This window comes from Coregonus lavaretus, assembly GCF_964263955.1.
Source record: "Coregonus lavaretus genome assembly, chromosome: 22".
Lineage (NCBI taxonomy): Eukaryota > Metazoa > Chordata > Actinopteri > Salmoniformes > Salmonidae > Coregonus > Coregonus lavaretus.
The window spans coordinates 33,447,944-33,461,003 of record NC_140009.1 but is presented as its reverse complement, the minus strand read 5'-3'; the positions used below and the strand labels follow the sequence as shown (position 1 = coordinate 33,461,003).

Here is a 13,060-nt window from a genome sequence, read left to right as displayed (position 1 = left end):
ATGGGACGCATGACAACTGTTCCTCCAAGGAAGGAACCAGGAAACCTTAGAAGGGTGTTTGCTCCTCTAGCAAATGGAAATAACATGACTGGTGGTTCAGACAAAACTCTACGGAGAGGTGCATGTGTTGGCTGGAGACCAGCACACATGATAATATAGTCTTTGTGCTGCTCAAGTTTAAGTGGGGGAACGTGGAAGGGGCAAGAGGACATGATGATTTGATCTTTATAGGTTAATAGACACACTAAGAAGAATAACTTGGGATTTAATACTAGAATTGTCAAAGACTCTAGTCACCCAAGTCATAGACTGTTCTCTCTGCTACCGCACGGCAAGCGGTACCAGAGCACCAAGTCTAGGTCCAAATGGCTCCTTAACAGCTTCTACCCCCAAGCCATAAGACTGCTGAACAATTAATCAAATGGCCACCCGGACTATTTACATTGACATTCCCCCCACCCCCCTTTGTTTTTACACTGCTGCTACTTGCTGTTTATTATTTATGCATAGTCACTTTACCCCTACCTACATGTACAAATTACCTCGACTAACCTGTACCCCCGCACATTGACTCCTGTATATAGCCTCGTTATTGTTATTTTATTGTGTTACTTGTTGTTTTTTTACTTTAGTTTATTTAGGAAATATTTTCTTAACTCTATTTATTGAACTGCATTGTTGGTTAAGGGCTTGTAAGTAAGCATTTCATGGTAAAGTTGTATTCGGCGCATGTGACAAATACAATTTTATTTGATTAGAACAGTCAGGCCATTCATTATTATTTTTATTTTAGTAATTTAGCAGACGCTCTTATCCAGAGCGACTTACAGTTAGTGAGTGCATACATTTTCATACTGGTCCCCCGTGGGAATCGAACCCACAACCCTGGCATAGCAAGCGCTGTGCTCTACCAACTGAGCTACACGGGGCCATAACTTCAGGAGGACACGTGTGTGTGTGTTTTTGGTTTTTCTATCCTTGTGGGGACCATAAGTCCTCACAAGGTTAGTAAAACAAGGACAATTCTGACAAGCGGAGACATTTCGCCAGTCCCCACAAGGAAAAAGTATATTTTAGGCTTAAGGGTTAGGTTTAGGGTTATGGTTATAATTAGGGTTAGGGGTTAGGTTTAGGGTTAGGAGTTAGGGTTAGGTTTAGGGGTTAAGGTTAGAGAAAATAGGAATTTGAATGGGAATCAATTGTTTGGTCCCCACAAGCATAGTCAAACAAATGTGGGCGGCAGATAGCCTAGCAGTTAAGATCATTGGGCCAGTAACATAAAGGTCGCTGGTTCGAATCCCCAAGCCGGCAAGGTGGGAAAATCTGCCATTCTGCCCTTGAGCAAGGCAGCTACCCCCAACAACAACTGCTCCCTGGGCGCCGATGATGTCCGATTAAGGCAGCCCCCGGCACCGCTCTGATTCAGAGGTTTTGGGTTAAATGCATTCAGTTGTACAACTGACTAGGTATCCCTTTTTCCCAATCCGGCCCGCGGGCAGTAAGTGTAAAAGTGTCTAGCCAGTGTATTATGGGAGGGGGGGAGACACAAACTCAATATACTTTGAAATGACTCAAACCAAATCGAAACTGTGTAGAAATTATAATGGACCTACATTCATACAGTTCCTTGACTGTGTCCAGCTCGCTAATAATCACCGAAATGAAAGCTAGAGAGTCAGGGAGCATAGAAAATTGTGTTATGTTGGTGACTACAGAAAGACAGGGGCAGCCATGCAGGTGTATGTGCATGCATGCATGTAAGCGCATTCATACGTGTGTGTGTGTGTGTGTGTGTGTGTGTGTGTGTGTCATTCCAGCAGCAGACTGTGGTGCTGCCCAGCCCTCTGCAGCACTATGCTGGGATTAGCTTGGTGGGCACAGCCGCTGCTGTGGCAACAGGGAGAGAGGGATTGGCTGCTTGCATTTGTATCGAGCAGCACGTACGCAGAACAGCCAGCCAAATGCCTCCTCACAAAACAAACATACAGGAGCAAGAGCATGGTGGCGGACAATACAACTTATAACATTACCTAAGTCTTATTTCAGTTGGGAGTTTAAGTCAATTAGTCAAAACTGATTTATATGGATTACACAATACGTGTTCTGTCTGTTTTGTGTACCTTCCATTAAAAACCATGACAAAAGGAGTTCAATAAATCAGTAATAATGTAATATTATGACATTAAGGTCATATCTGTAGCTCAGCTGGTAGAGCACGGCGCTTGTAACGCCAAGGTAGTGGGTTCGATCCCCGGGACCACCCATACACAAAAAACAAAAAAAAATGTATGCACGCATGACTGTAAGTCGCTTTGGATGAAAGCATCTGCTAAATGGCATATTATTATTATTATTATTATTATTAAGGGAATTGAGCAATCCATTTTTATATATATATATATATATATATACATATATACATACAGTGGGGAGAACAAGTATTTGATACACTGCCGATTTTGCAGATTTTCCTACTTACAAAGCATGTAGAGGTCTGTATCATAGGTACACTTCAACTGTGAGAGACGGAATCTAAAACAAAAAAACAGAAAGTCACATTGTATGATTTATAAGTAATTAATTTGCATTTTATTGCATGACATAAGTATTTGATCACCTACCAACCAGTAAGAATTCCGGCTCTCACAGACCTGTTAGTTTTTCTTTAAGAAGCCCTCCTGTTCTCCACTCATTACCTGTATTAACTGCACCTGTTTGAACTCGTTACCTGTATAAAAGACACCTGTCCACACACTCAATCAAACAGACTCCAACCTCTCCACAATGACCAAGACCAGAGAGCTGTGTAAGGACATCAGGGATAAAATTGTAGACCTGCACAAGGCTGGGATGGCCTACATGACAATAGGCAAGCAGCTTGGTGAGAAGGCAACAACTGTTGGCGCAATTATTAGAAAATGGAAGAAGTTCAAGATGACGGTCAATCACCCTCGGTCTGGGGCTCCATGCAAGATCTCACCTCGTGGGGCATCAATGATCATGAGGAAGGTGAGGGATCAGCCCAGAACTACACGGCAGGACCTGGTCAATGACCTGAAGAGAGCTGGGACCACAGTCTCAAAGAAAACCATTAGTAACACACTACGTCGTCATGGATTAAAATCCTGCAGCGCACGCAAGGTCCCCCTGCTCAAGCCAGCGCATGTCCAGGCCCGTCTGAAGTTTGCCAATGACCATCTGGATGATCCAGAGGAGGAATGGATGTGGTCTGATGAGACAAAAATAGAGCTTTTTGGTCTAAACTCCACTCGCCGTGTTTGGAGGAAGAAGAAGGATGAGTACAACCCCAAGAACACCATCCCAACCGTGAAGCATGGAGGTGGAAACATCATTCTTTGGGGATGCTTTTCTGCAAAGGGGACAGGACGACTGCACCGTATTGAGGGGAGGATGGATGGGGCCATGTATCGCGAGATCTTGGCCAACAACCTCCTTCCCTCAGTAAGAGCATTGAAGATGGGTCGTGGCTGGGTCTTCCAGCATGACAACGACCCGAAACACACAGCCAGGGCAACTAAGGAGTGGCTCCGTAAGAAGCATCTCAAGGTCCTGGAGTGGCCTAGCCAGTCTCCAGACCTGAACCCAATATAAAATCTTTGGAGGGAGCTGAAAGTCCGTATTGCCCAGCGACAGCCCCGAAACCTGAAGGATCTGGAGAAGGTCTGTATGGAGGAGTGGGCCAAAATCCCAGAAACAAAGGTTTCTGTACCAAATATTAAGTTCTGCTTTTCTGATGTATCAAATACTTATGTCATGCAATAAAATGCAAATTAATTACTTAAAAATCATACAATGTGATTTTCTGGATTTTTGTTTTAGATTCCGTCTCTCACAGTTGAAGTGTACCTATGATAAAAATGACAGACCTCTACATGCTTTGTAAGTAGGAAAACCTGCAAAATCGGCAGTGTATCAAATACTTGTTCTCCCCACTGTGTATATATATATATCTATATGATTCCTTTTCTATTACATTGATTCTATGAGTTTGTCTCATAGTTTATGTCAAGAATATACACTATAGCAGCAATGTACATTTGAAGATGGAGGATATAGCCAATGTTATTATAGAGAGAAACTTGTGGCGGATGGGTTTAGGGTTTTGCTAGACAGGCCTGATGCTGACAGTTGGCATAGAGCTGGGATCTGATACCCACTTATCTAAACAGGAGCGCCCGTCCCGCCGACTGCAATGTAAACAGTGTTCAAAGACAAGGACTCCACGGAAGGCAAGTCAGTGCCATCACCATTGTACTACTCTGCATTCTATGGCTTTGCACTTCTCAATTCAAGCCCCAGAAAGTATTCATACCCCTTGACTTATTCCACATTTTGTTGTGTTACAGCCTGAAGTCAAAATGGATTTTTTTCTCACCAATCTACACACAATACCCCATAAGTGAAATTCTGTTTTTAGAAATGTATGCAAATGTCTTGAAAATGACATACAGAAATATCTAATTTACATAAGTATTCACACCCCTTTGCTATGACACTCCAAATTGAGCTCAGGTGCATGACATTTCCTTTGATCATCCTTGAGATGTCACTACAACTTGATTGGAGTCCACCTGTGGCCAATTCAATTGTTTGGACATGATTTAGAAAGAAACACCCTGTCTATATAAAAGGTCCCACAGTTGACAGTGCATGTCAGAGCAGAAACTATTCCATGAAGTCCAAGGAACTGTCCTTAGATCTCTGAGATATAATTGTGATGAGTTATATATCTGGGGAAGGGTATAAAACAATTTCTAGAGTGTTGAAAGTTTCCAAGAGTACAATGGTCTCCATCATTGAGAAATTAAAAAAATATGGAACTACCCAGACTATGGCTAGAGCTGGCCGTCCAACCAAACGGGCAAGAAGGACCTTGGTCAGGGAGGTGACCAAGAACCCAATGACCACTCTGATAGAACTACAGAGTTCCTTGGCCGAGATGGGAGAACCTGCAAGAAGAACAACAGTCTCTACAGCACTTCACCAATCTGGGCTTCATGGGAGAGTGGCCAGATGGAAGCCACTCCTGAGAAAAAGGCCCTGGAATATGCAAAAAAGGGATGTGAAAGACTGAGATCATAAGGCAAAATATTATGTGGTCTGATCAGACAAAAACGGAACTCTTCGGCCTAAATGCAAAGCGCTATGTCTGGAGAAAACCAGGAATAGCTCATCACCCATCTAACACCATCCCTACCGTGAAGCATAATGGTGGCAGCAGCTTTTCAGCAGCAGCATGAGAGCATCAGCTGTTCCGGACGACTGTGTGATCACGCTCTCCGTACTCCGAGCATGCGCTGACCAACTTGCAAGTGTCTTGAGTGTCTTTTTCAACCTGTCCCTGACTGAGTCTGTAATACCAACATGTTTCAAGCAGACCACCATAGTCCCTGTGCCCAAGAACACTAAAGTAACCTGGCTCAATGACTACAGACCGGTAGCACTCAAGTATGTAGCCATGAAGTGCTTTGAAAGGCTGGTCATGGCTCACATCAACAACATTATCCCAGAAAACCTAGACCCACCCCAACAGATCCACAGATGACGCAATATCTATTGAATTCCAAACTGCCCTTTCCCACCTGGACAAAAGGAACACCTTCAGTACCAGTTAAAAGTTTGGACACACATTTTACATTTACATTTTAGTCATTTAGCAGACGCTCTTATCCAGAGCTTGAGTGCATTCATGTTTTATTTTTATATATACTGGCCCCCCGTGGGAATCGAACCCACAACCCTGGCGTTGCAAGCGCCATGCTCTACCAACTGAGCTACAAGGGGCCCATACTCATTCAAGGGTCAAAACTATGAAATAACACATATGGAATCATGTAGTAACCAAAAAAGTGTTAAACAAATCAAAATATATTTTATATCTGAGATTCTTCAAATAGCCACCCATTGCCTTGATGACAGCTTTGCACACTCTTGGCATTCTCTCAACCAGTTTCACCTGGAAAGCATTTCCAACAGTCTTGAAGGAGTTCCCACATATGCTGAGCACTTGTTGGCTGCTTTCCTTCACTCTGCCGTCCGACTCATTTTACATTTGACATTTTAGTCATTTAGCAGACACTCTTATCCAGAGCGACTTACAGTTAGTGAGTGCATACATTATTTTTTCATACTGGCCCCCAGTGGGAATCGAACCCACAACCCTGGCGTTGCAAGCGCCATGCTCTACCAACTGAGCTACACGGGACTCATCCCAAACCATCTCAATTGGGTTGAGGTCGGGGGATTGTGGAGGCCAGGTCATCTGATGCAGCACTCCATCACTCTCATTCTTGGTAAAATAGCCCTTACACAGCCTGGAGGTGTGTTGGGTCATTGTCCTGTTGAAAAACAAAATGATAGTCCCACTAAGCCCAAACCAGATGGGATGGCGTATCGTTGCAAAATGCTGTGGTAGCATTAAGTTTGCAGACGACACAACAGTGGTAGGCCTGATCACAGACAACGATGAGATAGCCTATAGGGAGGAGGTCAGAGACCTGGTCGTGTGGTGCCAGCATAGCAACCTCTCCCTCAACGTGATCAAGACAAAGGAGATGATTGTGGACTACAGGAAAAGGAGGACCGAGCACGCCCCCATTCTCATCGACGGGGCTGTAGTGGAGCAGGTTGGTGTCCACATCACCAACAAACTATCATGGTCCAAACACACCAAGACAGTCGTGAAGAGGGCACGACAAAGCCTATTCCCACTCAGGCGACTGAAAGGATTTGGCATGGGTCCTCAGATCCTCAAAAAGTTATACAGCTGCACCATCGAGAGCATCCTGACTGGTATGGCAACTGCTCGACCTCCGACCGCAAGGCACTACAGAGGGTAATGCGTACGGCCCAGTACATCACTGGGGCCAAGCTTCCTGCCATCCAGGACCTCTATACCAGACGGTGTCAGAGGAAGGCCCTAAAAAATTGTCAAAGACTCCAGCCACCCTAGTCATAGACTCTCTCTGCTACCGCACGGCAAGCAGTACCAGAGCGCCAAGTCTAGGTCCAAAAGGCTTCTTAACAGCTTCTACCCCCAAGCCATAAGACTCCTGAACAGCTAATCATGGCTACCCGGACTATTTGCATTGTCCCCCCCACCCCACCTCCTCTTTTATGCTGCTGCTACTCTCTGTTTATTATCAATGCATAGTCACTTTAACTCTACCTACATGTACATATTACCTCAATTACCTCGACTAACATGTGCCCCTGCACACTGACTCTGTACCGGTACCCCCTGTACAGTGGGGGAAAAAAGTATTTAGTCAGCCACCAATTGTGCAAGTTCTCCCACTTAAAAATATGAGAGAGGCCTGTAATTTTCATCATAGGTACACGTCAACTATGACAGACAATCACATTGTAGGATTTTTAATGAATTTATTTGCAAATTATGGTGGAAAATAAGTATTTGGTCACCTACAAACAAGCAAGATTTCTGGCTCTCACAGACCTGTAACTTCTTCTTTAAGAGGCTCCTCTGTCCTCCACTCGTTACCTGTATTAATGGCACCTGTTTGAACTTGTTATCAGTATAAAAGACACCTGTCCACAACCTCAAACAGTCACACTCCAAACTCCACTATGGCCAAGACCAAAGAGCTGTCAAAGGACACCAGAAACAAAATTGTAGACCTGCACCAGGCTGGGAAGACTGAATCTGCAATAGGTAAGCAGCTTGGTTTGAAGAAATCAACTGTGGGAGCAATTATTAGGAAATGGATATACAAGACCACTGATAATCTCCCTCGATCTGGGGCTCCACGCAAGATCTCACCCCGTGGGGTCAAAATGATCACAAGAACGGTGAGCAAAAATCCCAGAACCACACGGGGGGACCTAGTGAATGACCTGCAGAGAGCTGGGACCAAAGTAACAAAGCCTACCATCAGTAACACACTACGCTGCCAGGGACTCAAATCCTGCAGTGCCAGACGTGTCCCCCTGCTTAAGCCAGTACATGTTCAGGCCCATCTGAAGTTTGCTAGAGTGCATTTGGATGATCCAGAAGAGGATTGGGAGAATGTCATACGGTCAGATGAAACCAAAATAGATTTTTTTTGTAAAAACTAAACTCGTCGTGTTTGGAGGACAAAGAATGCTGAGTTGCATCCAAAGAACACCATACCTACTGTGAAGCATGGGGGTGGAAACATCATGCTTTGGAGCTGTTTTTCTGCAAAGGGACCAGGACGACTGATCCGTGTAAAGGAAAGAATGAATGGGGCCATATATCGTGAGATTTTGAGTGAAAAACTCCTTCCATCAGCAAGGGCATTGAAGATGAAACGTGGCTGGGTCTTTCAGCATGACAATGATCCCAAACACACCGCCCGGGCAACGAAGGAGTGGCTTCGTAAGAAGCATTTCAAGGTCCTGGAGTGGCCTAGCCAGTCTCCAGATCTCAACCCCATAGAAAATCTTTGGAGGGAGTTGAAAGTCCGTGTTGCCCAGCGACAGCCCCAAAACATCACTGCTCTAGAGGAGATCTGCATGGAGGAATGGGCCAAAATACCAGCAACAGTGTGTGAAAACCTTGTGAAGACTTACAGAAAACGTTTGACCTGTGTCATTGCCAACAAAGGGTATATAACAAAGTATTGAGAAACTTTTGTTATTGACCAAATACTTATTTTCCACCATCATTTGCAAATAAATTCATAAAAATCCTACAATGTAATTTTCTGGAAAAAAAAATCTCATTTTGTCTGTCATAGTTGACGTGTACCTATGACGAAAATTACAGGCCTCTCTCATCTTTTTAAGTGGGAGAACTTGCACAATTGGTGGCTGACTAAATACTTTTTTCCCCACTGTATATAGCCTCGCTACTGTTATTTTACTGCTGCTCTTTAATTATTTGTTTTTTATTTATCTATTTTTTACTTAACACTTATATTTCTTAAAACGTCATTTCATTGTAAGGTCTACACCTGTTGTATTTGGCGCACGTGACAAATAACATTTGATTTGATAGAGGGAACAATGAATGGTGCCAAATACAGGCAAGTCCTTGATGAGAACCTGCTTCAGAGTGCAAACGACCTTAGACTGGGGTGAAGATTTACATTCCAACAGGACAATGACCCCAAGCAAACAGCCAAAGCAATGCTGGAAATGGCTTCAGAACAACAATATTAAAGTCCTTGAGCGGCCCAGCCAAAGCACAGACTTGAATCGCATTGAAAATCTGTGGAATGACTAAGATTGCTGTTCATCGCCGCTCCCCATCTAACAGAGCTTGAGAAAATCTGCAAGGAAGAATGGGAGAAAATCCCCAAATCCAGAAGTGCAATGCTGATACCCTAGACAACTCAAACCTGCAATCGCCGCCAAAGGTGCTTCTACAAAGTACTGACTCGGGTGTAAATACTTAAGTAAATTAGATATTTCTGCATTTTTTAAACATTTGCAAAAATATCTAAAAACATGTTTTCACTTTTTCATTATGGGGTATTGTGTGTAGATGGGTGAGAAAAAAACAATTTAATCAATTTTGAATTCAGGTTGTAACAACAAAATATGGAATAAGTCAAGGAATATGAATACTCTGAATATAATATATTAATAATATGCCATTTAGCAGACACTTTTATCCAAAGCGACATACAGTCATGTGTGCATACATTTTTACATATGGGTGGTCCCAGGAATCGAACCCACTACCCTGGCGTTACAAGCGCCATGCTCTACCAATTGAGCTACAGAGGACCAAGGCACTGTATCTTTCTTGCGGCATCATGATTATTTTTCTACCATCTGTTAGGACAGTTATCATTCAGAATCAGAATAGTTATGAAAGTTTTGAATAACACATAAAAGTACAGTATTCCATTGTGTGGCAAAGTTTACAAATGGTGATGCTGACAAAGTAAACGACGCCAGGCAAGAATACGGTAAACTAACGTAGGCCTAAGAGAGACAAAATGATAAGACGCCCATCCGTGAAACAAACTGTAGAGCTATGTCATAAGAACATTTCACTGGAAAGCTATGTTGCATAGCTACAGTACATGTGAAAGAGGGATAATATTTGCATTGCTTCTAATTACTATACATCAGATTAATACTCTCAATCAACGGAGGGACTAACATGACAGAGGGGGAGGGAAACACACACACGTCTGACGCACGCACACACACTGTTTAGACAACTATGAGCCTAGCCAGGTGTTTTTTATGGAACAATTGTTAACATACCATATGAGAGAGGTTTGCTTCTCACCAAAAGAGACAAAAGGTTGAAGTATTGGTTTTCATTTGCTGAATGTTGGAACTAAAACCCACAGAGATCCACCCAGGGCAATTAAAGTGCAACTCTAACGCCCTGATATTCCAAGTAGGTTATTTAGATAGCCAGATAGGCAAGATTTGCACTTTTGGGACCATTTCATTAGTCCCATTGCGCCAGGCAAGCTCTGTCAAGTGCAGCTCAAAGTATTTGAAATTAAACAAATACTACTCAGAAACACTTACATTGTACTAGTCTTCCTGTGAAGAGAATGATTGTACTGTCCTGTTAAAAGACCTAAGAGATCAGTCTCAGATCCCCACCCGAGAAGACCTTGGGCTTGTCGAAACTCGCCCTTATCTGTTTCCAGCATCAACAGAACCACCATCATCACCCTCTCCTCATGATGCTGGTGAGGGCTACTCTACTCACTTGCTCCTAAAGTAAGATACAAAAAAAGAACTAAACAAAATGGCCACCTGCAGGACACACACACACACACACACAAACACTGCTGAACACCCCAGCTGTGAAAACCTCCGACCACATGAGACGGAGTAAAATATTCCTTGGAGTCCCGTTACTCCCCTTATTGAATTTTTACAACCTGGTGAGCTGCCAGGCCTTGGCTCGTACCATCCCGTTCCGTGCCACTGCCAGCCTTCAGTCCAGGAAAGCAGAGCACAGAAATAATTTGTCTTAACCCGCAGACCCTCTTTTATGACCTCAGTCTACCCTCACTACTTACAGATGATGGTCTCTCTCAGTCGTCTCAACTGGAGATGTCACGACCTGTGGATGAACACATCTGTCACGCAACCCGTGTGTGCGTGTATGTGCATGTCTCTAGTATCAACATATATAACCTGGATTCTTTGAATCTCTCTGTATTAGAGATGGGGGGGGTCCGATCTACGTACCCACAACCCAAACATAACCTAGGATGTTACTTTCCTAAACACTGCTGGGAAACTTACAGAGACAACAGCAAACATCCATCCTGACCCCCACTACTGTCTTTCGCAACCAACGGTATCTTGGCACACAAATGCACACATGCAAGTGGAAAGGTGCCAGCTAACAACATCACTACTGGACACAGTTTTACGGTAAGCCAAGAAGGTCTTGTGGAGTCAAGAAGCTAGGGCAGGGAGGGGTCATAGTCGGGGCAAAACCTCTTCTCAAATCCCCATTCCTGTAACATTTTCACATTTACATTTTAGTCATTTAGCAGATGCTCTTATCCAGAGCGACTTACAGTTGTGAATTCATTATTATTATTTATTTTTTTATACTGGCCCCCCATGGGCATCGAACCCACAACCCTGGCGTTGCAAACGCCATGCTCTATCAACTGAGCTACATCCCTGCCGGCCATTCCCTCCCCTACCCTGGACGACGCTGGGCCAATTGTGCGCCGCCCATGAGTCTCCCGGTCGCAGCCGGCTGCGACAGAGCCTGGATTCGAACCAGGATCTCTAGTGGCACAGTTAGCACTGCGATGCAGTGCCTTAGACCACTGCGCCACTCAGGAGCTTCCAGTAACAGCCTCCAGATAGCTACATGTCTAAAACAATGTTCAGTCCTCTGGAAAAAGGCTTGCTGGCCAAAACTGTTAACTAACACTTCATTTGCGAGTGCTGGTCGTCTTTTTCATACATGTCAGTCCTCTGTTGGCCATGCATGTTCCTCCAAAACTGCCCATTCAGTAGCTTGTGCCCTGTTGGTTGTGTTATGTTGAGGTGGCTATAGAAAGACAGGGACAGCAATGCCAGTGTGCATGCATGCATGTAAGCGCATGTGTACATGTGTGAGAGAGCTCAGTCATTCCAGCAGCATGAAAAGGGAGTGACAGAATGACAGAGGACACTGTTCTGTATCACTCCTTACCGTGCCAGTGACCCTGATGTCGTAGAGACGTCCCCAGTCATCCTCGTGGCTGTCCACCATCATGACGCTGTCGTCCTCCTCCATGTCCCACTCTGCCTGGAGGTCAAGCCTCACTTCCTCTCCCAGGGAGTGCATCCCGATGGCTGGGAACAGGCCCTCCGCCGCTACCGGGACCACCACCGAGCCAACCTGGAACAAACACACGGAGGTCGGACGCATGTACGCACACACAGATGCGCGCACACACACAGACATGCAGGCGTACACACACACACACACACAGAAGGATGTCTTAGCTCTTCTTCTCAAGGATGTTAGGCTTAAAGGGGAACAGAAGCACTAGGTTCTAGAACGCCAGCTAACTGCAATTGGAAATTGCCTTTCTTCATATTATTATGTCACTGAGTAGAAAAACATTTTAGAATATGATGGCCTGTAATGCTTGTTTCTCAAGTGGTTTGCAGGTCAATTCTATTTGTCTAATGGTTGTAAACTCGTGGATCTTATTTTTCATAGTAGGGCTACTGGTCTCTGCCTGTCCGGTGCGTCCTTCAAATGTGATCACACCATTGTGCTCTCTCTCCTTTAAAACTTTTCCCCACCAGTCAATTTTAAATTAAGCAAGCAAGAGCAAGGTTGCTTCTGTCCTAGAATATGCTAACAGTAAAACCATCTTCAAAATACACTACATGACCAAAAGTATATTGACACCTTCTCGTCAAACATCTCATTCTAAAATCATGGGCATTAATATGGAGTTGATACCCCTTTGCTGCTATAACGTCGCTCTGGATAAGAGCGTCTGCTAAATGACTAAAATGTAAATGTAAATGTAATAACAGCCTCCACTCTTCTGGGAAGGCTTTCCACTAGATCTTGGAACATTGCTGCGGGGACTTGCTTCCATTCAGCCAC

At 44.2% G+C, this 13,060-nt stretch overlaps 1 protein-coding gene across 1 annotated transcript in view; it reads right to left on the bottom strand.

Annotated features, from left to right (window-relative positions):
- The window catches only part of spryd3 (SPRY domain containing 3), a 123,653-nt gene that overhangs the window by 70,394 nt on the left and 40,199 nt on the right, over window positions 1-13,060 (bottom strand). Inside the window, exon 6 of the mRNA XM_084187509.1 lies at window positions 12,146-12,334. Within this exon, the coding sequence (XP_084043635.1) occupies window positions 12,146-12,334 (189 nt within the window). The remainder of the gene's footprint in view (window positions 1-12,145; window positions 12,335-13,060) is intronic.